Source organism: Phyllopteryx taeniolatus, chromosome 1 (genome assembly GCF_024500385.1).
Source record: "Phyllopteryx taeniolatus isolate TA_2022b chromosome 1, UOR_Ptae_1.2, whole genome shotgun sequence".
Lineage (NCBI taxonomy): Eukaryota > Metazoa > Chordata > Actinopteri > Syngnathiformes > Syngnathidae > Phyllopteryx > Phyllopteryx taeniolatus.
In genome coordinates this window covers 6,689,784-6,715,187 of record NC_084502.1, presented here as the reverse complement: position 1 = coordinate 6,715,187, position 25,404 = coordinate 6,689,784, and the positions used below count along the sequence as shown (strand labels likewise).

The following is a 25,404-nucleotide window of genomic DNA, read 5'->3' as shown; positions in this document are numbered from 1 at the left end:
TCAGCCTAACTGCTGCACCCAGATGAGGGGGCTGGAATAGTCATTCGGAATGTACACTCATTTGTTCTGTAGTCAGCAGCCACAAGCAGGCAAGGCAGGAAGTCAGTATTTGCCCTCTGGCCACTTGACCAAAAACACCTCCACCATATGATGGGACTCCCTTAGGAACACAGTGCTCATGCCCAGCAGCTACTCCTCAAATACTGTCATAAACCTCCGAGAAGTGTGATGTCATCTTATTTCCCAGTAAATTGTCCTGTCCCGGGTCCCGCCCACGCTCTCCGGCTACACCTAATACTGTGACGCGCTGTGTTTCTGGATCCAGCACATGAAAACTTCCCAAACTTGGAGGAAATACTTTTTATCCCATTTTCTCAGACCACTACAAATCCTCCACACTAGACCAGACCTGTTGCAATGCTTTGAAATGCACAGTCTGAATATTATATACTGTACATAAAAATTATACAATATAGCCCATAATTGGAATAACATTTATTAAGGTCACTCATATTTCAACTTGGTCATCTGTTTTTTTGTTTAACCATGATTTGGTTTGTGCCATCTTTTAGCTCGTATGATAGATTTTATGAGAATATTGACCACAAAGTAATGTTTTGCTGTCCAGTCATGTATTTTTAAATGGGGCCCTGTCCAACGCACACATGCCCAAAATGCACGTCAACATAGGACAGTGACAGCACAGAAGTAAACAATAACATTTAAAGAAACATGTAAAAAAAAAAAAACCAAAAAAAAATACCAATCAACTCTACAGTCACTTCACTGATACCCACTTAATTCGTATCCAAATTTGAGCGAGGCGTGTTTCCAATTGGAGGATAACTGATGCATTTTTTTAAATTGTGCCACATCGGTGCAAAAAATGAGAACTGTCACTTGAACTAGAGCCTAATTAATAGTCTCTGATAGTCTTGCAATCCATGGAGGCTTGCAGAACTTCTGAATAAGTATCATGCTCATGTCTTTACAAACAAAATAGCAAATGTAAAACTGATTAATGATTATTTTATTGTTGTTACTGGGAAAACCAAAGTATACTTTGTTTTTGCAGGAGTACTGGACACCTAACAATCCCATGCAGAACACAATCATCCTTCTGATCGAACAGATTGTCGTGGCGCTGGGCGGAGAGTTTAAACTTTACCTGCCTCAGCTCATCCCGCACATGTTGCGTGTCTTCATGCATGACAACAGCACTGGGCGCAGTGTTACCATTAAGGTAAGTGCAGGGTGGTGCTCCTAACAAAAACAACAATCTTTTTTTCCAAAACTGACGACTTGCAACAATGAATGCCGGTGAAAACATTATCCTCCCGTGTTCAGGTTGAGGTTTTTACTTGAAACATTCACATTTTGTGTGTTTATAATAGTTTGGAAATCTCACCATGGGCTAAACGGGTATTGCCATCAGGTTGGAAAAATGTACACCATTTTGGTATGGGATGAAGACATTTTAATACAGCCTCGTTGCAAGGATGAGAAACCACTGTACGCTCACACCGCTTGAACACTGCATTCCTGGTAAATTGACACATTTTAAAGTTCAACCGTGAAGCTGGTCGACCTGCTTATGATAAAAATTCAAGAATAATTTTTTCCAGGGTCACTATGCCACCATCATAAACTTTTTATTAAATGTACAGTAACATTTTCAAATGAAATTTCATTAAAGTGGAATAATAAGTAAGCCACTGACATTATTACTTAAAAACAAAACAGTCTATACTGTACCTTGGATATGAAGCGAAAACACAGCTGTTGTCTGACCGCTCTGAATGTTGTGTGGTTATTTCTCGTAATTTTTGGTATGCATTCTTCTTGTCACACGTTCTTTTCTTAATTACACCACGTTGAGGCTTGTTGTCTTTTTGAGTAACTGAAAAAAAGTCAAACAAAGGGCGAAGGCCTGTCATTTAATGGTTGTCTCCTAACATCATGCACGATGGCGGTTCAACTCTTTCAATGCATATTTTTAACAAACGTTTTGATCAAATACCAAGCTGTACCTTTGGGCCTTTCCAATTTGTAGGCTCCAATGTGCTAAACCATAAGTGTGTAATGCAGTAGCCAAAAGATGACATCATGTAGACTTCCAATAGCCACTCTCTCCTGTTTTAGCTGAAATCCTAAATCATGGTTCAGTCACCAAAAAGACCAAAATGACATTATCATAAACTTAAATGGTCATGTGCAGTGCATTTGCCCCTGCTACTGGTTAGTCTCTGAGGCTTTAGTATTAGATAACAGCAGCCTATAGACTGGTCATATATGAGACAGCTCAGGGTCTGGATTCGGCTCCAGAGGATTGCAAAATTGAGGGAAATGGGACTTCAGTTACCCACTAATCCAAAAGAGAGGACAAGAAAAACGTACTTCCATCATTCCAACGAGCTGTTCATTATCTACAGGCATCGCTCAGCATACACACGCACACCTCCACCTCAGCTTCCTCCCGTCACGCTATGTGACTTGTGGTCATGTGTTTTGGCGGACAGAGAGGATTCCTTAAATGTGACATACAGTATTATATCAACACATACAACATTGCTTTCCGTTTGCCCACCCACTGCTTTTGTACAGAATTAAATGCATTATTCCACCAAATCCTAGAAATCCATAAAGGCCTCTTTATACTCCAGCGTTCGCGCGGCGCACAACGCCTGCATTGCATCACGTGACCGACGCATTGGCATCACTTGACACGCACACGGCACATATTGTTGCTGCTCGTAGAATGCCACGGAGATCATCTCTCGTGATTGGTCCGTTTTAGTCACATGCTGTGATGACGTACTCAGCCTTTTCCTTGGTTCCACATACCGCCGCCGCCTTCTTGATCGATTTTGCAGCATAATTAAACAGATCACCTGGTCATCTAGGTCCATTTGTTCTAGCAGACACTTCCACGGTTGCCATTGTTGTTGCTTTCTATATTGTTATGGAAAGGAAAGTAAAAACGGCTACCGGAAATGGGCCAAAACATACAGAGGAAATTCCACCTTAGCCAATACCAGCCGTAGCCAGGGGGCCGTAGCCAGGGGGCTTGGAGGGGAACTGCAGTACATTTTCAAAACTGCACACACGGGTTGCGCTCGAGTATAGAGGCTAGCTAGGATAGCTGCAGTGATGTCAGCGCGGTCAGCGCCCGCGTGAAAATAAAGAAGCCTTAAATCAGCAACATTTTTCAAAGTAGCTTAATTAGTATGTCTGCTGACAGCTTGTTATAATAAGTGACGCCATAAGAGACCTGTTAAGAGGTTTGTACTGAGTTGTGTGCTTTCATCTACAGCTGCTAAATGCCATCCAGCTGTTTGGTGCCAACCTCGACGACTATCTCCACCTGTTGCTGCCTCCCATTGTCAAGCTGTTTGATGCACCCGATGTGCCCCTGCAGGCCCGCAAGTCTGTACCGCACGTCTGTGGTTGTAGTGTTGTATTATCCTGAAAATGCTATTTCACTAGAGTCTCACGCAATCAAATCAAATCAAACTGTATTTATTATTTTGTATTTGTAGCACCTTTCATACGTAAAAATGCAACAGTGTTTCACAAAAAAATGAAACAAATTACAGAAATAGAACAGACGCGAAACGACCTGCCCCTCCTACCCCCACGCAAAGACACGCACACACATAAATATGTATTATTAATCTTAATAACTATTATATTATCATAGTTCTTATTGTTATTTTTCAGCACAAAATCAAAATATATTCATTTTGACATGGTAAAACAGCAAATTATTGGACAGCTAAAGCATGATTGAAAATTCCAAACTATTTTCAGGATGGTGCATGGAACAGTTTAAATATTAGAAAATGCAAGCAGAACATGCAAATACCTCTAAATTTATTACAGTGTTAAAAGTTCATTTAGATTTTTCCTTCTCGGTGTCTCAGGGTTGCCTTGGAGACTCTGGACAGGCTGACAGAATCCCTGGACTTCACCGACTACGCTTCTCGCATTATCCACCCCATCGTCCGGACGCTTGACAGTACGCCGGAATTGCGCTCCACCTCCATGGACACCCTGTCCTCACTCGTGTTCCAGTTGGGCAAGAAGGTAGCCGTTTGCTCTCAGCGGGGCTCTCCTCAGGGGGAGCAATTATTCAGTAGAACACTTCCAGCCTCCCCACTGCTGGCTGCTTATGAACGGTATTTCAGTCACCCCTACCCCCCTTGCCCTTTATTACTTCCCGTGAGACTGCTTATGTCATGGTCTGTTTGTAGGTGGGGGGTTCTTTTTACGAGTGTTGGATAAGATCACATTTACTTGGTCTCCTCCCAGGTCTTACCCCTCCTCATTCATCAACACTGTCGTTAGCATTCCTAATGTAGCCACGTCTGGCAACATGCGTGAAGGAAGCTTTTGATGTCAGCTTTGTTAGTAGTTTGATCCTCATTTATTTGGCTTTTGGGAAAGGTTGAGAGCAAACAAAATTAAGTATATAATTAAGCACTCGGGCAGCACGCTGGCCAACTGGTTAGCACATCTGCCTCACAGTTCTGAGGACCCGGGTTCAAATCCGGCCTTGCCCGTGTGGAGTTTGCATGTTCTCCCCGTGCCTTTTCTCCGGATACTCGGGTTTCGTCCCACATCCCAAAAACATGCATGGTAGGTTCATGGAATACTCTAAATTGCCCGTAGGTGTGAAAGTGAGTGTGAATGGTTGTTTGTTTGTATGTGCCCTGCGATTGACTGGCGACCAGTTCAGGGTGTACCCCGCCTCCCGCCCAAAGATAGCTGGGATAGGCTCCAGCACGCCCGTGACCTTCGTGAGGATAAATGGATGGATTAAGCACTCATTACTCTCTTTCACCTTCCTCCCATCTGCAGTACCAGATCTTCATCCCCATGGTCAATAAAGTGATGTTGAAGCACCGGATCAACCACCAACGCTATGACATACTCATATGTCGCATTGTTAAGGTGAGCCCCTCTCCCTGTTGTATGCAATAAAAATACTAAAAACCTATGTACGTATATCAAGCTCATGTATATAACACAAGCAAATAATTAGCACATCAGTAGTTATTCACTAAAATAGATGCAGTGGGGCAAAAAGGTATTTAGTCAGCCAACAATTGTGCAAGTTCTCCCACTTAAAAAGATGAGAGAGGCCTGTCATTTTCATCATAGGTGTACGGGTCTTTTTAAGTGGGACAACTTGCAGTTGGTGGCTAAATACTTTTTTGCCCCACTGTACACTTTATTCAACTTTATTTATTTCTTGACATTGTCTTTTATGTTTTATTATGTTTGACAGGCCTCTCTCATCTTTTTAAGTGGGATAACTTGCACAATTGGTGGCTGACTAAATACCTTTTTGCCCCACTGTATAATGTTGCAATCCAGTGACCATATGAATCACTGAACCCAAATTTGTGAAGTACTACAAACAGAAAAGTCCAGTTAAGCTTGTCAAAAACCTTTTCTGCGTCGAGTGACAAGACAATTGGTTTTAGATTATTACGCTGAGACATACTTATTAGGTTTAGCAGTCACCTGACGTTGGTGGAGCTCCGCCCAGTCTCTTCCTTATTGTTGACCTTAACTGAGGCAAGGGAGGCCTGCAGTTCTTTAGACGTTGTCCTGAGTTCCTTTGTGGCTTGAGTCATTGCCGTTCTCTTGGGGTAATCTTTGTAGGCCAGCCACTCCTGGGAAGGTTCACCACTGTTCCATGTTCTCTCCATCTGAAGATAATGGCTCTCCCTATGGTTCGCTGGAATCCTAAAGCTTTATAACCCTTTCCAGACTGATAGATGTCAATTATTGTGATTTCTTGTTCTGTAATTACTTTTTCATACAGGGCCAGGTAACTTTGAATAGTTTTTTTTTCCCCTTAAGAAATGAAATAGCCATTTAAAAATAGTATTTTAAGTTCACTTGGGTTATATTTGTCTATTTACATTTGTTTAATGATCCTAAACAAAGTGGGGAAACTGCAAAAATTTAGGGAATTTGAGAAGGGGGGCCTATATTTCTTTCATGGCACTCTAGTCTGTGTGTGGCCTCTTTTTTTATGTGTGTGGTCCTTGCATGTCTGTGTTCATAACAGGGCTATACTCTGGCAGAGGAGGAAGAGAACCCTCTAATCTTTCAGCACCGCCATCTCCGTGGTAACCAAGGAGATACCCTGGTCAGCGGACCAGTGGAGGCAGGACCAATGAAGAAACTTCACGTCAGCACAACAGCTCTTCAGAAGGTCAGAAATAATGCAAGCGCTCCATTTGGCTTAAGTTGTGATTAGATGAAGTAATCACACCAACCACAGACCATGTGCGCAAGACATTTTACTTTACTTCAGGTGGTGACTTAAGAAACGACAGTGACAAATTAGAAGGAAAAAATTCTAAAGACGAGTGGGTAAATCTAAGACACACACTGGCTATTTGACTGCCTTGATGCTGTGTAAAACAACAGCAACAACCTGGTAGAGCACAGGCCTCTACCAAGCCGCAAGAAATAATGCAAGATATCGAACTATCTGCCATAGCTTCGCGGAAAGTGTAATGCTATACTCAAAAGAAACGGGGTCCGTATCTGTTGTTAGCATATTTTTTTTTACTGACACATGACAAAATAGTTAACAAAGAGAAATCATGCTCACTGTCTTCATAGATCTAAGTTTTCATAGTGATAAACTGTACTCAGGGTGCAGAGCTTTTAACAAATATTCTAAAACAATGTGAAGCACTAGTTTGCTTGTTGTGCTGTATTTGTTTGGTATTCCGTTCATTTGTTAGCTGTAGGTACTTTCTGGATCGTAGGGGATGATGTAAGGCATTAGGAACGGCCAAGGGGGGCCATTTGCATTCCATGATACCTTGGGCAGATCCGGTGATTCAAACAGTGAAATTAGATTTCTTTATCCCTGCTTCAAGATTCGGTAGAAAATAAGTTGTGGAGTATTTTCATCATTTCTCAGAGAAAATAACCATCAATCCAATCCCTCTTGATGCAGATATTTTGCTCATACCACACCACCTTTCATGGAAAGCTGTTACGTAGTTTCTTTGTTAGTATTATTGGAACGGCAAGGTCAATTCCTTTGTTTTTGTTGTATACTGAAGACATTCGGGTTTCAGATCAAAAGATGAATATTCCAGCTTTTATTTCATGGTATCTACTTGTAGATGTGTTAAACAACTCAGGACAGAGCCCCTTTTGTTTGAAGCCACCCACTTTTCAAGTGAGCCAAGGTATTGGAACAGATATTATTAAATTCACTTAAAGTAAATAACATTTAACAACTGTTCGATGTCTGTTGCTCAGTACAACAGTAGTTGCTTTCTTTTTGAAGGGCATTCCAAAATGTTGTATTGGCTATGCCCAATGTTTGTGCAATAGCTCTGATGGTTTTTCCCTCTTCTCGCAGCTTTTCTCCCATAGACAGCTCTCTGGTCTTCATGTTTGCTTAACAGCTAATGGTGTTTTCACAGGTGAAACCCAACGCCAAAAACAGGCACTCTCGGATGTTTAAGCAATCAATCTAAAAGGCAACACCTGAGCAACTAGAAACACCCATCACTCACATGTTCCAATACTTTTGCTCACTTGAAAAGTGGGTGGCTTCAATCAAACTTTGCTCATTCCGGAGTTGTATAACACATCTCGATGTAAATACCACAAAATAAAATCTAGAATTCTGAACTTTTGTCTCATATTCATCCGAAACCCAAATGTCTTAAGTATACAACAAAAACAAAGGAATTGACTTTGCTGTTCCAATACTTTTGGAGGGGACTGTAGAGCATGGATTCCAAACTATGCAGAAATTGTTGCACCATTTTCAAAATTAAAACATAAACATTAAACATATTTTCATATTCTTGCCCAAAATTTGGTTGCATTTTCCATCCATCCATCCATTTTTTGTGCCGCTTATCCTCACTGGGGTCGCGGGCGTGCTGGAGCTAGCTATCTTCGGGCGAGGGGTGGGGTACGCCCTGAACTGGTTGGCCGCCAATCACAGGGCACATAGAAACAAAGGACCATTCGCACTCACATTCACACCTACGGGCAATTTAGAGTCTTCAATTAACGTACCATGCATGTTTTTGGGATGTGGGAGGAAACCGGAGTACCCGGAGAAAACTGTTTGGGTTTTCTTCCCCTTTAAATGGGTCTAGCAGTCAAACACACAAAAACAAAATGAAAACACTTGCAAGGAGAATGGGGGAGACGCCGACACTGAACTTGCTGAGTGGTAAAAGGCCAACACGACTGACTCTTGGCTTCTGACGTCACTCACTAGGTCATGTCCCTTAAAGACACAACCTAGCAAACAAATGTACCACAGTGTGTGACTTCCGGCGTAATTACAGTGGGGCAAAAAAAGGATTTAGTCAGCCACCAATTGGGGAAGTTCTCCCACTTACAAAGATGAGAGAGGCCTGTAATTTTCATCATAGCTATATGGGTCTTTTTAAGTGGGAGAACTACAAAATACTTGGCGAAATACTTGGTTGCCCCACTGTACACTTTATCAAACCAGTTTATTTCTTTACATTGTCTTTTATATTGTATTATATATATATATAGTTTATACTAGAGTGCTATTCAATTGAGTAACAAGCTTGGTCACTGAGCAAATGAAACTCCTGAGTCAAGGCGGCGTCAATGATGAATCAAAAAGCAGGGGACAAATATCAATTCTCAATATAACAGAAGAACCAAAATCACATTTGATTTTTGTTTGCTTTGGAATCAATTTAGAATCAATCAAATCTTAGTTTCTTTGAAATATTTCATGACAGAAATGCATGGCCAACAGACTGCTCCCACGTAGTTCTCCAATCCCTTAGAAAACGATCTGTTGCTCACAGGCCTGGGGCGCCGCTCGAAAGGTTTCCAAAGACGACTGGCTGGAGTGGTTGAGACGCTTAAGTGTCGTCCTCCTGAAGGAGTCTTCCTCCCCTGCGCTGCGATCGTGTTGGTCGTTGGCTCAAACCTACATCCCATTGGCCAGGTACACCACCACATTAGTCATACACGGAGTCAAGTATTAGCACACCTGGCCATTACACATACAGAAACTGAAGATGGAAGAAAATATGTATTTGATCTCTTTGCTCAAAGGTTTTGAGTTTGTCTTTTGGCCACTGATCTGGGGGGCCTTCCATAAAGTGTTCCCACAAAGTTGGAAACGTAGACTATCCAAAATGACTGTAACATGAAGAAGTAAGATTCAGGCTGAAGGAAAGTCTAACGAACCCCTGATTAGTCTACCATTTGATTAAAGTGTGTACTTCTGTCCATATAGTTTTATCCACCTCTTGGTTCAGCCTGTTTCTTCTCTAAGAAAATGGAATATAATGGGCCTTTATTCGCAGAATAGGGGAAAACACAGTTGATCATTTTGTAGCACTTGCTCTATGAATAGGTACCACTGAGCGTAGCAAAGAAAAACAAAATAAATTCAAAAATCAACAGCGCAAATGTTGTTGTGGCTCTGTCTACTGGTCGCAAGCAGTAGTAGCTTCCAGATGTGACCACATGACTGTAAATTTGAAGCAGATTGCACTTGGTTAATCAGTGAGTTTGTAAGCTAGTTGAAACACTGTTTCCTCACCAACGACTCTGTTTTTCACTTTTGACTATCTCTGTCCACAGGGACCTTTTCAACGCGGCTTTCCTATCCTGTTGGTCCGAGCTAAGTGAAGACCAGCAGGATGAGCTGATCCGCAGCATTGAGTTAGCACTCACATCGCAGGACATTGCAGAGGTCACACAGACCCTACTCAACCTGGCAGAGTTCATGGAGCACAGTGACAAGGTCAGCATTGAACATTAAATCACCAAATCTCCCTGGTGTAATTAGACAGCGGGACTGGACGGGTCATATTTTTTCGTGTGATCTCAGCTCTATGTCTCATGGTGTGCTGTTTAAAATTGTCCTCTGAAAATGTTCCTATTTCCTAGAGGATTTTAAAATGGCACAATATGAATGCCCCTCCTGGAAGCCGCCACTTTAGCGTGGTGGAGGGGTTTGTGTGTCCCAATGATCCTAGGAGCTAAGTTGTCTGGGGCTTCACGCCCTTGGTAGGGTCACACATGGCAAACCGGTCCTAAGTGAGGGACCAGACAAAGCACAGCTCCAAAAACCCCTATGAAGAAAGAAACAAATTGATCTACGTTTCCCTTGCCCGGACGCGGGTCACCAGGGCCCCCCTCTGGAGCCAGGCCTGGAACTGGGGCGTGAAGGTGAGCGCCTGGTGGCCGGGCCTGCACCCCCCCCCCCGGGTCGGGCCCCCCGGGTCGTGGGTCCCACCTGTGGGAGCGGCCATAGGGGTCGGGTGCAGTGCGAGCTGGGCGAAGGCAGGGACCTTGGCGATCCGGTCCCCGACTACATAATAAGCTGGCTTTAGGGACGTGGAATGTCACCTCTCTGGCAGCGGAGGAGCCCGAGCTGGTGTGTGAGGTCGAGAATTTCCTACTAGGTATAGTCGGACTCGCCTCCACACACAGCTTGGGCTCTGGTACCAGTCCTCTCAAGAGGGGTTGGACTCTCTCAGGGTTGGGTACACTTATTGCCCCACCCGGCTCGGCGCCTGAACGTTGGGGTTCATCCCGGTGGACGAGAGGGTAGCCTCCCTCCGCCTTCGGGTTGGGGGATGGGTCCTGACTGTTGTTTGTGCCTATGCACCAAACAGCAGTTCAGAGTCCCCACCCTTTTTGGAGTCCTTGGAGGGGGTGCTGGAGAGCGCTCCCGCCGGGGACGCCATCGCTCTGCTGGGGGACTTCAAGGCTCACGTGGGCAATGACAGTGAGACCTGGAAGGGCGTGATTGGGAGGAACGGCCCCCCCTATCAGAACCAGAGCGGTGTTCTGTTATTGGACTTCTGTGCTCATCACGGATTGTCCATAACAAACACCATGTTCAAGCATAAGGGTGTTGCACACGTGCACTTAGCACCAGGACACCCTAGGTAGCAGTTCGATGATCGACTTTGTGATCGTGTCATCGGACTTGCGGCCGCATGTCTTGGACACTCTGGTGAAGAGAGGGGCGGAGCTGTCAACTGATCACCACCTGGTGATGAGTTGGCTCCCATGGTGGGGAAAGATGCCGGTTCGATGTGGCAGGCCCAAACGTATTGTGAGGGTCTACTGGGAATTGTCTGGCAGAATCTCTCAGGAGGGGGAAGCAGTGCACCATCAGCACTGTGTATAGTGGGGATGGGGCGCTGCTGACCTCGACTCAGGACGTTGTGAGCCGATGGGGAGAATACTTTGAAGACCTCCTCAATTCCGCCAACACGCCTCGATTTACCGGTCGATCTACGTTCCTACCCTCACCTACTCGTGACCGAAAGAACAAGGACACTGGGTGGAGACCCCAGGGACGACCCAGGACACGCCAGAGAGACTACGTGCTAACTCTTTAAGCTCGTGTGTTGACTTCACTAGCCTGTGTGCTATTCTAAAACTGTGCTATCCTGGGTGAACGAGCCCATCATTGTCTCGTAACTGTCTCTGCTGGTTGCAGCCAAGTTGTGCGCTCATTTATGCCCCAATTGTTTGAAGATGCACTTATACATTCTTAGTTATACAGTATGAGTGTGGAGGTTAACAAAAAAAGAAAAATACAACTTCATTTAAAACAGTGATTTAGCTTGTTTGGTATAATTTGTTCTCCTGTACAGGGCCCTCTGCCATTGAGAGATGACAATGGCATCGTCCTGCTTGGTGAGAGAGCTGCCAAATGCCGCGCCTATGCCAAGGCTTTGCATTATAAAGAGCTGGAGTTTCAAAAAGGTCCATCGCCCCTCATCCTCGAGTCTCTTATCAGGTAGGATAATTTCCTAATTGAAATTGCGGGCGAATGCTGATAAGTGCATTGGTAGGGCTGAAATGTCAGCAGCATAACTGAAATGAGCTGTGATTAATATCAACATATCATATTCAAACAACTCGGATAGCACAAACTAGAGGCTAAAACTCAAGATTTATTACCGGAACTGCTCAGATCTAATATCTTCATTTCCTTAATTTCCTCTTTGTGATTAACAAACCATATCGGTCTAATTGCAAAAGGGAGGTGACGTGTCATCCAGGTCCTGATTTTCAACAAAAAGTAATAAGATCCTGCACAAGCCTAACAAATTACCACCAGAGCTGATGAAATTTCAGAGCAATATAAGCCTCACATTCATTAATTTTAGATTTAATTAATTTTAGAGGTAGTTTTTAAACATTTAATTATACTTTATACTATTTGTAATCCCTGAAGGGCAGGATTTGACAGAATTTTTATCTTTACTTATTTATGCATTTTTTCATGGATAATGGAAATGTCATAAGATGCCAATGATGGGGGGGGGGGGGAACAGGTGAATACAGTATTAAAAACAACTATTTGTTTCATTATGAGTGTGATTTTGAAGTGGTGGTATTTAATACTTTGCAGAATTTGTTTTTCTATTAAGTAAATACTAGTGATTGTTAAAATACCATTTGGTGAATAGCTTTATTAACATTGAGTCACTTTAACTTAAAGAATTGTTCCTGCTTGTCAAGCATAGTCATTATTACAAAAATGACGTTTGACAGGTGACTGCAATACAAGCAAACTGTTAATTGCTAATAAAATAAAATAGAAAATGAAATTACAGTACATATTTCGTTAGTCTCATAACCTTTAGATATCAATCGTCATGTTTTCCACCCCCCATTTTGAATGATTTCTTATCTATAATTCTTGGTTTTGCATTATTTCTCTGTTTTCCGGATGGTGTGCAGAAAGCAGTTTTCCAGGCATCTAATTGGACATTTGCCCCTTTTCATCTGAGTGTCTGGACTTGCGTTTCTCAGGGGCCTGTTTTCAATTTCTCAGGAGCCTTGATGATGATGAATGATGTGAGCAGGCACTCTCGTGTTTTTAGTATCCCCATCTGGTTCTCACCTCTTCAGAATTTTCCATTTAAAAAAATAAAAAATAAAATAAAATAAGAATATACAGGCTGGTGTACAAAAAGTACTCCATAAACGTGGCTCTAATGAGTCATGACTGTATTTGGGGGGGGGAGAAAAGTGACTCATGCGGTATCTGATCACCATTCTGATAATACCGAAGGTGAAGTGATTAGTCATGATGTGTGTTAATGACCTTCTGATTACTGCAGGAGTTGTTGATTTTTTTTTTTTTTTGTCACTTGGCTCCTTATCATGAAATTTGAACAGCATTTCCTTGGGAAAATCTGACCAAAGCGTTACAGTTCAACCTTTGAACCACGAGCCATGATTGTTTCACTCGTAAGCCAACTATGGGGCTAAGAAGTATGCAGCAGCATCTAATTAGGAATGCGAGAGCTCTTGACACATCTCTGGCGACATTTGCAAGTCCTAACAGAAACAACAAACTCCATATTACTGAGCTTTAGTACCACAATCCAAAAACACTGTGCGCTAACCACAACACTCTTTCCGCTTTGTGTCGCTGCAGCGGCTCATCGCAAACATTTTTAGAAATTGGAATTGTCTCCTGTACAGACAAGCAAGTCTTTCATCGTGCATGTTTTAGGGGGTGTGGACATTTTGTTGCGATGTCACTGTTATCCACTGGCAATTAAGTTTAATGATGGCCCCACTCCAGATGCACTTCATACAATGGGAATAGTTAAGGCCATTTTATATATAAAAGTTCATGTGATGTGGCACAGTCCAAATTGCCCACATTATTATTTTCCACAATGTTTTTGCTTTTGGTTCCACCAGTTTGATTACATTTATAGACATGGATTAGTGAGTCTTCCGCCACATTCCAAAGGGCTTTAGGTGGATTTTATTCCACTGGTAATTTCTTCCAAAAGGGAAGGGATACAATTCCCGGCTTAATTAGATGTTTATCATAATTTCATGTGGCACCTTGTAAAATGAAAATAATCTGTCTAGGCCTACCGCAGAGTTTCTAGAGGCAGGGGCTTCTTATGCAGGTGTTTCTTTCATGAAGTTAGCTCGGCATTTTTCTCGATGGCAAAATATTGTATATTTGTGTGTGGTCTTCATTCCTGTGATAGCAAGCCTTAGAACCTTATGTCGGGAGGTGACCAGAGGTCAAGAGTCAGAGGTCATTGACTCAAAGCAAATACCGTAGGTTTGGCATGAATGGTGAGAATTCTTTGGTATGCATCGCGTTAAGTCATGTGATAAAGCTATATAGCCACAGAAGTAGTGAAGTTAATTGTTGGAGCAAGTTAGGCATGTCATTTCTTTTAAAAAATATGTTTATTTTCCATCACATAAAAAGGCATACTTACAGCTCTGTACACATTTTACAAATGCAGCATTCCAGAAATAAAATAATCCCAAAAATTAAATTAGGTTTTACCCATACATGAAATAGATAGTATCTTGGCAAATCCATTAATTGAACTGATCAAGTTTAAAAAAAAAAAAACGTTTCCTTGATTTTTGCAAGTACTATAAAATGAGTCATAATCCAGCCACCCATGTGGTACAGTGGTAAAAAGCTTGTGTTTAAGGTTTGAGAAAATACAATATTTTACTGATAAATACATTACACACAACTACAATTTACAATCACACCCAATACCAACAAAACATTCAACTGACTTGAACTTAAACAGGCCAAATACAAACAAATCCCCTTCCTTTGTCAGCTGAGGGGAAGCCATCATTTGGTCGACCACGTCTCATTGAGATCTCATTTGATCTCGATCCAGGATGTACAGCTGTCGAACTTATGGCTGGAAACCTACTGGCCGGACCTTCATCTCCACCTTTTTGAGGGAATAGTTGGGACCATGCCATCCGTACCAAGTGATCCCCGCTGTGCTCTTCATGTGCTCACCGTAGCGGTAAAAAACTCCATTCAAGTTGGAGTCGGTGCAGCAGTTATACCAGTAACCACCTACGAGGAGAGGACATTGAATTGAGACAATTTATTAGAACTGATGTTATGTTGTTTGACAGTCTCCTTGAAACTGCCATTGTTCCATTGTTTTCTTTGATTTGGTGTTATGAGTTACCTTTGCGTAATGAAGCACAGTCATCTACACACTTGTCATTGTCTTTGTTGAGGGTGCTGAAGTTGGTGTTGTTGTGGTAGCGCAGGGAATCTCCAGCATTCCCACTGTAGTGGGCAAGGAAGAGCTTGTAGCTGTTGAGCTCGTTGGCCACATTGAAAAACCCATACTCAGCATAACGAGTCTCGCCTTCCCAGTCCTGCATTTTGAATGTTCAATGGGAATGCATTCAGTTTTGCGGACTCCAACGTATTGGTTATAAAAATGTTTTATGCATGGTTTAAGTGTCAAGAGCTGTCTTTGCCAAACCCTACCTCCATCTCAATCCTGAGCACACTGGGCTGCCTTGTTAGACGGAATATGTGGTCGTTGCCAAGCCAGAAGTCTCCACGGATTGATCCAAATCCGGTTTTGTACTGCTTCCAGTCACGGTTAAATGATGTCAGACCAATTTTGCGCCTCTGGATTAGAGTCCAGCCGCCTCCATTCGTCTCCATATCACAGAACACCTAAAAGCATTTTCAAAATGTGTTACCAGAGTAAAAATCCCAATGCTCATGCTGCTCTACCAAAATGTTCAGAATGATGGAATACACAAAATAGAGAAGGCTTCAGTAGTACTCACACTGAGATCAGTTGTTCCCAGGAACTCATCTTTTGGAAGTTTATACTCGCCAGAAATCTTATAGTTCTTGCTGTAGAGTGATGCACAGTCATATATGGCATCTGCATAATAGAACGTTGCCAGTCATTTGAAAAACTTGAAATAAATGAATGTCCAGGTTTAACTCCCATCCCAAAAGATCAAAAGCTAGACATGCATCGGATGTATTTTTCTTTCCCCCCCTTTCATCATTGTGTAGTAATACTTGATCATTAGGAAGGAATGCTTCCTTTACCTTGAAAACCTAGAATTTCCTCTAATCTATGTGTACATTTGAGGTCGTATCTAAGTCTAGCCCAATCTATATCCAACTCCTTTCCTGTCTTAATTCGCCAAGTTGTGCAAAGGTCTTTGTTCTGTTTTCCAGTGACATGACCCTGTGAGACCACACAGTAAAGGTACTGAAATAATAAACAATGTCATGCCTGGTTTACCTCGCTGTGGCAGCCAGCACTGATTAGTGTCGTGTTAATGCTGAAACTATATGGCTTTGACCGAAGACGTGATTGACGTTCCTACAGATATGGACTTTATAGTTCCAAATGAAGACTTTGGGTCAAATACAGCCAAGACTAATTACTGATTCTCACAGGCATGTTTACATGGGTATCGGCTGATGATGGCTGATCATTGGCGGTGGCTTAAAATGGTAGCGATGCAAAAAGATTCTAATACAAACATTTTTAAATACTTATCTACTAAAAGTAGCATTTAAATTTTATTTGTGCTACTGTTAACATACACAATAAAGAAAGCATTGATGCTCACCTGTTGTCGTCTGAGGAGCAGACTGCAGGGTCTGAAGCTGCATGATCTCCACACGGTTGTTAATTTCAGAGTACTTGCTCTCAGCCTCAGTGACCCTGGCTTCCTGCTGCCGGTTCTGCTTGTCCAGATCCATGATTTGCCTCACGACAGTCATCAAGTCTGCCTCCTGCTTGCGACTCAGCTCCCCAAGGAGACTGGTAAGATTGGCCACTTGAACCTTGAGAGAGCGCACCTCATTGCAACACTGAGCCTTGGATGGCTTTGGTGGTTTGGGTGCCTTCCTGGGATTCTGGGCCCATGTCCCTGCCACCACAAGAATGGTGACTGCCACAATGCTGAGAAATACTTTTGACATATTGAAAATGTTCTATATTTTCACTCGGTTGCTCCTGATTGCCTTTCGAGCCCAAACGCAATCGGTCAAGTTGTGGTTGCTCAGTAGCTCTTCTTTGAACAGCAGCTCACACTTGTTTCCTCAATGAAGACCTCTTCTCCCAGAGCATCTTAAGTATTTGCATGTGGTTCCTCCCCTTTTCTCCCAGCGCTCAACCCTCTGGGTGTAAGTCTGTTCTCATCCCTGCCCCTCTACCGTTCCTTCCAATTTACTTATTCCATAGAAGCTGTACGCACGTTCTGCGTGGTGCTTGGCCCCTGGAACATAATTTAAAATGATATCTCTGATATACCTCTGATGTATTAAAAAGCCACAGATGCAGAAGAACTGGCTGCTTGACGTTCCAAGGGGATTTGGAGTTTTAAGTCAGCTGCTTAATTCAGTAATTTACTTTTAAAAATTAAGATACAGAAAAAGTTGGAATTTTATAAATAGTTTTTGATGGTTTTATGGCTGCAATGTAGTTTTCCTTACTGCATTTTCAGTTCCCCTCTGCAGGTTTGACTATATTATTGGTGAGGAATAGTTGTTCATTAAATCAGGTCCTCACATGCCAAGACGAGTCCAGTACTTGAAGGTTAGAGCGCTGTTCTTAAATATAGGCCAAAGCTCAGTGTGCATTAAAAAAAGGAAAAATGTCTCTTAATTTTTTTGGGGATTTAATCTGACATATGGTAAGCATAATATATCAGTATTTTAGCATAAAACAGCAATCTGGTAGATTTCGTTAATTCAGCGACAGAATTTCTAATATATTTACCCTGAAGTTGTTACTCAAGTTTATATGAAATCGTTTTTGGTCGTTTAAATTTGTCTCTGCTCGAAATAATTATGGGGAAGGTTTGTGAAGTGATAATAGGTGGTCATTGACCTCATGAATCCTATAACCTTAAGTCACCGATGTGCGTCAGTCTGTCTGTCTTTATGGGGAAAATGCGGTTCATTTGCCTTCCTGCATTTCCTCATTTGCCTAACTACTCTTAGTCACATCTCACTCCCCAGCAATGCATCCCAGCGGCATCACTTTCCTTTTTACTTGCCCTAGACTCTGTCATTCAGTGCTTGCGCAGGAAGATCCAGCTGGATGTTATTTTTATGTTTACAAGTACACAGTTTTTCCTTGGAAACAGCACCCTCAAACGCTTCTAACTCATCAGGCGCTACACGATTTGCTCACTAAAACACCCTCCTGTGTCTTTACCAGATTTTTTTGCCCTTTGTGCAATCAATTTGGAACACCTGTCGAGCTAATTGCATTTACCCTAATGTCGTGGCTGCCATAGCGCTGTATTCTCCAAATTTTGAATTACATAGCATTTATTATCTGTAAGCCTTTTTTTTTTTATCTGTCCTACCAATCCTTTCCTTTAATTATTATTATTATTTCATTCTGATCATTCTGATTTGTGCAGTGATAAGCATGGCTCCCTCACTCTACCAGCAGCTTTCTTTGAGCTAGTGGCTTGCTGAGGCCCAGAGTTTTAATGATCTTATTATGAATGGGTGTGGCTGCATCTTCCCACCACACAGAAACACCAGTTTTGGGGAACTGAAGGCTTCAGTTGCCCATATGTATATGTTTATCACTGTATGTCGAGCCTTAGTTGACTGGCTGTCTGTGGCATAACAGCTAGGCTTGGTTCCAGCTCTCTGTGACCCTGAACGGGTTAAGATGTGTCAATATTAGATGGATATAAAAGCTAAACATCACATTTTAGCAAGATGGTTTTGATTAAACCTAAGGTTGAAGATTGAGGTAGGCGTCTTCCCTCAAAATTGCCAGTGGATATGAAAATCGATAGTAATTTAAAACACCATTCAAAATTGTTGTTACTGCCGTGAATATTTGCTTCGTCAACCTCAGTTTGCTTATCTTTTGCTGCTAAGATATCACACTTTTTATTGGCTGACGAAACCATGCCACCTGAACATCCCGCAGTGGAAAAAACACAGCACATGAAGGTTTACCATTTGAAACTGTACGGTGGCAAACCAAACTAAGTGTACAACTTAAAAGACACAGCGTACTTACACACACATACTGGCACTGTTTACCTTGTATGTTGTAACTCAGCCAGGTAAAGACACTTGGTTGAATGATGATTGGTGCATAATAATTTTTAGGAAGTACTTCTGGTCTACATTTTTTGAGGGTTAGGTTTTCTTTTAAAAAGTTATAAAATCCAATCAAAAACCAAGATTGCCCTCCTATTAGTTGCAAGAATATAACAGGAAGAACACTAGTAAATCCAGCATGCAGCAAAATTGTCGATAATTGTTGATAAGTTAATGATTGTACACTGTGTATCCAATCTATCAAGTGACAGTACACCAGCAAATAATCAAGTACAGTTTAAGAGGTCTTGATAAAATGATCCTCTTTCACATGATTTAAAAAAAAAAAAGAAGAAATTTTGCTATCAGGCGACATACTGTACAAACAAACCACGTTAAACCTCAAAGCCTTTGTTTAGTTGTTACCTTGTCATTATGTGGTTCAGGTATTCATTCATTTGCCAATTGGATCGAATGGAGGTCTGTTCACTCTCTCACCACAACAGAGTTGTGCAACAGTTCATTCAGAACCCTAATTGGTGATCTGGTCTGCAGCTGAGTTCATTTATCAGACCTAAAAAAAATAAAAATAAATAATAATCTTTTTAAAAACACCGGCAGGGGAGGAAAAACAAGAGTGATTGATTAAAACGGACGCTAAACGTAAAATGTATGCTTCTTTAAAAGCACCCTGTAGTTTTATGAAATGAGATGAATTACTTGCACTGGGCTTGATTTATATATTAAAAAAAAAAGTGCAATAGATGATCTGCTATCCAGTTAAACCTGAAATAAACTACGCTAAAATGCTATTCTACTATTTTCCATGACGTGGGAGACTATATGAATACACTGGTGGTATTGTGCGGCTCTGAGTGGCTGACTTCATGTCTTGGCAGACTTTCACGTCTCACGGTGGCTTAAGCTAGCGATGACTGCCAGGTGGTATCTGTTATACAGCAAATGCAAGCCACTCCGTCAAGTAACAGTTTGCAACCCTCCAAACCAGTAGCTCAGACAAACATCCTGAGTGGATAGAGCATAGATTGCCCACAATTATTTGAATAGAGCATTCTCTATGTGGTATGGGATCATGAGAAATGTTAGTGACACTGGGATATTAAACCCACAATGTTTAGGGTTGCCTTTGCAATCTATGTGTGAGGGTGAATTAACATATTCCTTTGATAATTTGTGTTCAATCTGTGTATCACCTAATTGTATATGTTGATCTTAAAGTAGGGAGTATTTCTGCAGTAGCCCTACTGAGAATATTGTTAATATGCAGTCAAGTCCAGACTTTTTTGCTCACAAACTAACAACTGCATTCCAATGAGGTCACTTCCAGTTTTTTGGGGGGGGGGGGGGGGCACCAGGGGACTTTGTTCAACCGGCCTCTTAACCTGAAGCTGATGAGCTCACGAAACACGGTCTGCTGTGGTCTCCCAGTCGGTGATGGTGTTTCAATAGTTTCTCCAGCTGAAAGCCAACATACATGAGGCAACAAAATAAACAAAAACAAAAAAACAGAAAGCATTGCCTGCTTTTTCTTCTCTGTGTTGGAAAGAACCAATGTTATCTCATTGAATAGAATCTGTTTGGTAAAGGAACATATGCCTGGACAGGTTTATGGTGCCAGAGGACTAACCTCTCGCTCAGCTACTCTTATCCCAGGACAATTTGGATTGAGGTAACTTCCTTTACCGACATGTCTCTCTCATCCAACTATGCCTCATTTTCTCCAAAGTCATATAGAGCTTTGAAGTCTGTTGCTTAATAAAGACGTAAAACTCTTGGGGCAGGTGCTAAATTGCGTGTTCAGATTGCGCAAGCTGTTGCTGGGTGTGTTGTGTGTGATTTACTAAGATTACGATCTTTTACTAAGATCACAAATGGCGTGTGCTAAATTGGGTATTGTGCGCACTGACAAAAGGTGTAAAGATTTGGGTAGGCTAGCATATTTAAAAAAAGAGTTTTGCGCTTTTGGTCTTTTGGGTTTTCACCACGGTACATTTGGGAGTGCAAGACAAGTGCAAAATGAAGTGTTAGTGGAAAAGGCAAACATATTACTAAGTTAAAATAAAAAATGGAAAATTCATTGATCGCACCGATAATTTTGGGGGAGCCAGCGACCGCATAAAACCCATGTTTTGTTTCCTTTAACTCATCCCGAGTGTGTGCTATTTTGGTTGTACAGGTACAGTGTACCTGTGTCTATCCTGCATAAGATTGCTTTGAAAACAAATCAAATTTCGCCCGTTTGTCATATGAGTGAATCCTGCATCAGCATGGACTTTGTGTTTTTGTTGTTGTTTTTTTTTTACCGTTGTGACTAAACTTTGGCCTCTGGTGCTCCAGTAAAAGCGAGCACTTGGCTGTACATGCCTTTACTCGAAGTGTTAACCAGCCTATGTCTCAATCACCATCATTATGAAACACCCAGAAAATTTCAGCACCAATTGTCATGGTGCGCTGAAATGACTCAGACGCACGGAAATACAGAGCTAAAAGGAGTTTTGCCATTGGTGACATGACACGACTCCTTCTTGTGATGGGCTCCAAGTCTTTAGATTGTTCAGAAGCTCCAAAAACCTGGTTCAAGTGGATTTCTTTCTAATTCGATTAGGTCCAGTAGTGAGGCTTGGTATTCCTCTTTGTTAGCTTTGCCTACGTTCGGGGATTTAAAATTAGATTAGACGAATCGTACGTTCTTCCATTTTTAGTAAAGGTTGATTGAGTCTTTAAGTCGAAGATGAGCAAATGTATAAAATTATCACAATCCAATATACATTTGTCTAGAGTTACAGTCCTAGGATTAATTGTGGAAAGCCAAGATAGATGATGATGATTCCTTATTTTATTTTACAGGAAGTGTATTGCACAATCACATTTCCTCCTGGATATTTGAAGAACAAATGCGGACCAAAGATCTTTTTTGTAATCGAAAGGGCAATAAAAGTTCCGAGTCATTCAATTTGAAAAGCAAACCTGTTTGTTCAGACGGTGTAAACAGTCTGAAATTGTCCTTTTTCAATGTAATGGTCTCTGAAGTTTCTTTAAATTTGTTTATATTTTAAAGTCAGTTGACTGGCCATTCCCCTTTCCAATTGGTATGAGTTTTCTTCCCTTTTAGTGGAGAATTCGCCAATATCTTTAAGGAATTTAACGGCTATGTACTTTGTTTTAGCATACATGGCACATTTTCAAAATTTGCATTCGTAATTAATTATTCGGACTCGGGACAGAGCTTCAACCCTTGGCTGTCACTTCCCAAGAAAGTTTGATTAACAGGTTGAGAAGATTGAAAGGTGGGCCTTTCAATTGAGAAAAAAAGGTTCTCCGTTGTCTCGTCTCATGATGATTTTCCTCCTCAACAAGAGAGAAGCTTGACACTCGTCTTGAAGTTCTGTGCTTGCTAACAGTTATGATGGAGAACACGATGTTTGAGCCTTGTCATATGGATGTGTTCAGACTCCTTGTGTCCTGGAAGCTTTCAGCCAGATGGGTTGAGCTATGAGACAAATAAATCTCCAGGGTCCGTAGGAGAGAAGACTCTTATTCACAGTTGCCTCCTCTGATGAAAACCACATCTGGGCTATTTGAGGATTCCTTGTCTGCTCGTGTGTTGCAGGGTATAGATGCCCGGTTACTTTGTTCATTTGGTGCTTACTAGTCAATCATTTAACGACAAATCCTTTTTGACTAATGACTATACATCCGCCACAACTGATATTGTCAATAATCAAAGAGTGTAATCTTGCTTACCAAAGACTATGGTCCAGGGATTTAACTGTTTAATCAATGTTTTTACATATATTATCATCTTTTCAGAATCAGAATCATCTTTATTTGTCTCCGGTAGTTGGAGCTGCTCTAGTACGACTTTCGACAAAGTACGAATTTCATTCATTATTAAGGTATGATACAATAGTATATTCCATTATGCATTGCTTTTATCCTCATCCAGGGCATGGTCAACATGATCTATAAACAAAACAAAACCAAAAAGAGTGCTTTTAGTTTTAGAATAGACACAAAACCCAGATCCATTTTTATAATGTCCTCTACACAAACAAAACAAAAATTAGCTGACTATAACCCTCAATGAAGGTTTGCTATTTGGTGCTGATCCAAATTAGGATTGCTCGGCTGTTGTGGAGCTTGTTACTGTTGTTCTAATATATTTTAATTACAATTGTGAAGATGTTGATGAAAAGCCAGCTTTATGACTTTGTTCTTGGTATTTTGAAAATTCTGGACCTTCTGCTAAAAAGGTGCTCTCATGTTAAGCATGCTGGTGAATGATGATCATTCAAGAGTACATGAGCCGTGCTTACATTTGCTTTTCTATTCAAGTCAATTAAAAATGTACCTGTCGCAGATTCAATTTAGATTGCTTGCACTGGTCACTTGCTGAGGCATTTTATCACATTATGCCCTCCACTGTGTGTCAAAAGCACTTTCTGACAAATATGTTGAGCTATCCCTCATCGACAGTCCTCCGGAACTCCAGTGCATTGCAGCGTTTATCAAACGCATCATTTTACAGACATATTTGCTGTGGCCTCTCGTGGGTTTTGCCATTAAGGAAGAACAGTAGAGCTGCCTTTCGCGGGAGTTTTTCCAGATGTTGTTGAGTTCATGGTGTTCAAACTGGAGCTGCGTTGACAGATAACACATTTATGAAAAAGTGTGTTTACTACAACAATATCCTATTAACTTGGGAATGTATAAGACTTCTTAGTTGCAATAATTATTATGGTATAATTAAGTTATTGGTTGTCTGTGTCTGGAATGAGGGTTTACATACCAATCAACGTAATACTTTCTGGTCATGGGTGGAGGTGCCTGAATTCCGATCTTAGATGGGTAAAAGGAAGCTCGAGACTCATCTGTTTGGTTTAGCTTTTAAGGGATTTCTTTATTATTCGTTTAGACATTTATCTACTAATTTGCTTATTCATTTAGTTTTTTGTTTCACCTCTTTATTTATTGTGGATGCCTCCACGCTGGGGGAGGTGTGCGGTCTGCCCCCGGAGATGTCATCCTGCAGTTACTCCTGGACTGGAGGGGCTGGGGGTCTCTGCACAATGTAGGGAGTCCCCCAGCCCCGGTCATAGTGGTCTTTGTGCTGGCATTCTGTGTGGCTGCAGTCTGTGGCACCTCTCAGTATGGATGACTGCTACATGTTGTCTCCAATTCGTCAGTAGGTGCTGTGATTGTGTGTTGCTATGGGTGCAATCGCATTTAGAGATGGTGATAGGGGAGGAGTGGCTTTTGGTATATTTACTGCTATTTTAATTGTCTTTTTCTACCTCTGTGAAGCCCTTTGGGTTGCATTTATTTTTATTTTTTTTCATGCATGAAAAACTTTCCCAAAGCCAACATGTCAGCTGCAACAGGTATTGCAACCTACTTATGGAATAGAGGTTACTTACACCAAGCGCAAAGAGGTCATGTTAAAAATGAATAATAATAGAAAAGATTTAATTTCATCTATTTATTTATAAAACTCATTTATTAATGGCTCATCAGTATTCCACATAAAGGCTGGTTCCTGTTATGTACATTATCACATTTAACTGTCAAGCTAGTAAGCAGGAATCAGCTATTTGGCATTGTTTGGCCTTGGCAGAGGATTACAAGCTACATTTTTTCTTGTTGTCACAAGTAGGTACCAAAATGTGATGCGTTCTGTATGCAACACAAGTTCTTTGGAGGTCAAGGTCACAACAAGGTCAAACTGTGTCTTATTTTTCAGTATCAACAATAAACTGCAGCAGCCAGAAGCTGCATCGGGTGTGTTGGAGTATGCCATGAAACATTTTGGTGAGCTGGTAAGTATTTATTTTTTTTGTCCTACACTTAAAGTAAAGTCACGTAGTGCTTAAATACGCCAGAGTCCTTTCTGCTATCATTATGTGTGACTAGATTAGGTGTTATTGACATTTTAAAAGATTGGACTAGTTAATCTGTTGCTTTTCACGCTAATTAATTGGGATAAATATTAGCATCTTTCATATTTGCAACCTTGAGTTATCTGCTAATTCTAATGATATACTTTTAAGTGTGTGTACCCGCGGAACACCCTGTTCTTAAAATGCAGCTCGTGGGAAACCCATTAACTCGTCTGACTTGACTTTTAGAAGGGGAAAAAAAACGTTTTCCCAGTTGTACAGACTAAAATTTAATTGAAAATGCACACATTAGCAAATTCATCTTGATTTTTGACTATACAGAAAACACGTGTACATTCCCTTATCTGGCACCTTTTTTGTTTTCTTGTAGCACACTAAATGGAGCCGTTATAATTCCATATTGTAGCTTTGGAGAGTTACCGAGGCAACAGTGACAAGGAAAAAGATGTAAATTGCATTGGTAAATAAAAACGAATATTCATGGCACCAAACGAAGGAAAGAACATTTGCTCACATAGAACTCAATAGAATACACATTATTTACAGTTTGAGCAGGAGCGAAAGACGATATCAAGAACCACTCTTACCTAC

General features: G+C 41.4%; 2 protein-coding genes across 4 annotated transcripts in view; one reads left to right on the top strand and one right to left on the bottom strand.

Moving 5' to 3' along the window:
* Positions 1-25,404, top strand: part of mtor (mechanistic target of rapamycin kinase) — an 86,257-nt gene that overhangs the window by 20,867 nt on the left and 39,986 nt on the right. For all 3 annotated transcript variants that reach the window (XM_061767263.1, XM_061767282.1, XM_061767273.1), the window contains 9 exons: positions 1,076-1,243; positions 3,314-3,426; positions 3,924-4,086; positions 4,861-4,953; positions 6,083-6,229; positions 8,853-8,995; positions 9,640-9,802; positions 11,673-11,818; positions 24,657-24,732. In XM_061767263.1, coding sequence (XP_061623247.1) covers positions 1,076-1,243; positions 3,314-3,426; positions 3,924-4,086; positions 4,861-4,953; positions 6,083-6,229; positions 8,853-8,995; positions 9,640-9,802; positions 11,673-11,818; positions 24,657-24,732 — 1,212 coding nt within the window. The remainder of the gene's footprint in view (positions 1-1,075; positions 1,244-3,313; positions 3,427-3,923; positions 4,087-4,860; positions 4,954-6,082; positions 6,230-8,852; positions 8,996-9,639; positions 9,803-11,672; positions 11,819-24,656; positions 24,733-25,404) is intronic.
* Positions 14,235-16,943, bottom strand: angptl7 (angiopoietin-like 7). Its single transcript, XM_061767250.1, has 5 exons — positions 16,447-16,943; positions 15,640-15,740; positions 15,329-15,523; positions 15,018-15,213; positions 14,235-14,899 (listed from the first exon to the last, which is right to left on the bottom strand). The coding sequence occupies exons 1-5, from the start codon at positions 16,799-16,801 to the stop codon at positions 14,730-14,732; spliced, it is 1,017 nt and encodes a 338-aa protein (XP_061623234.1). The 5' UTR covers positions 16,802-16,943; the 3' UTR covers positions 14,235-14,729.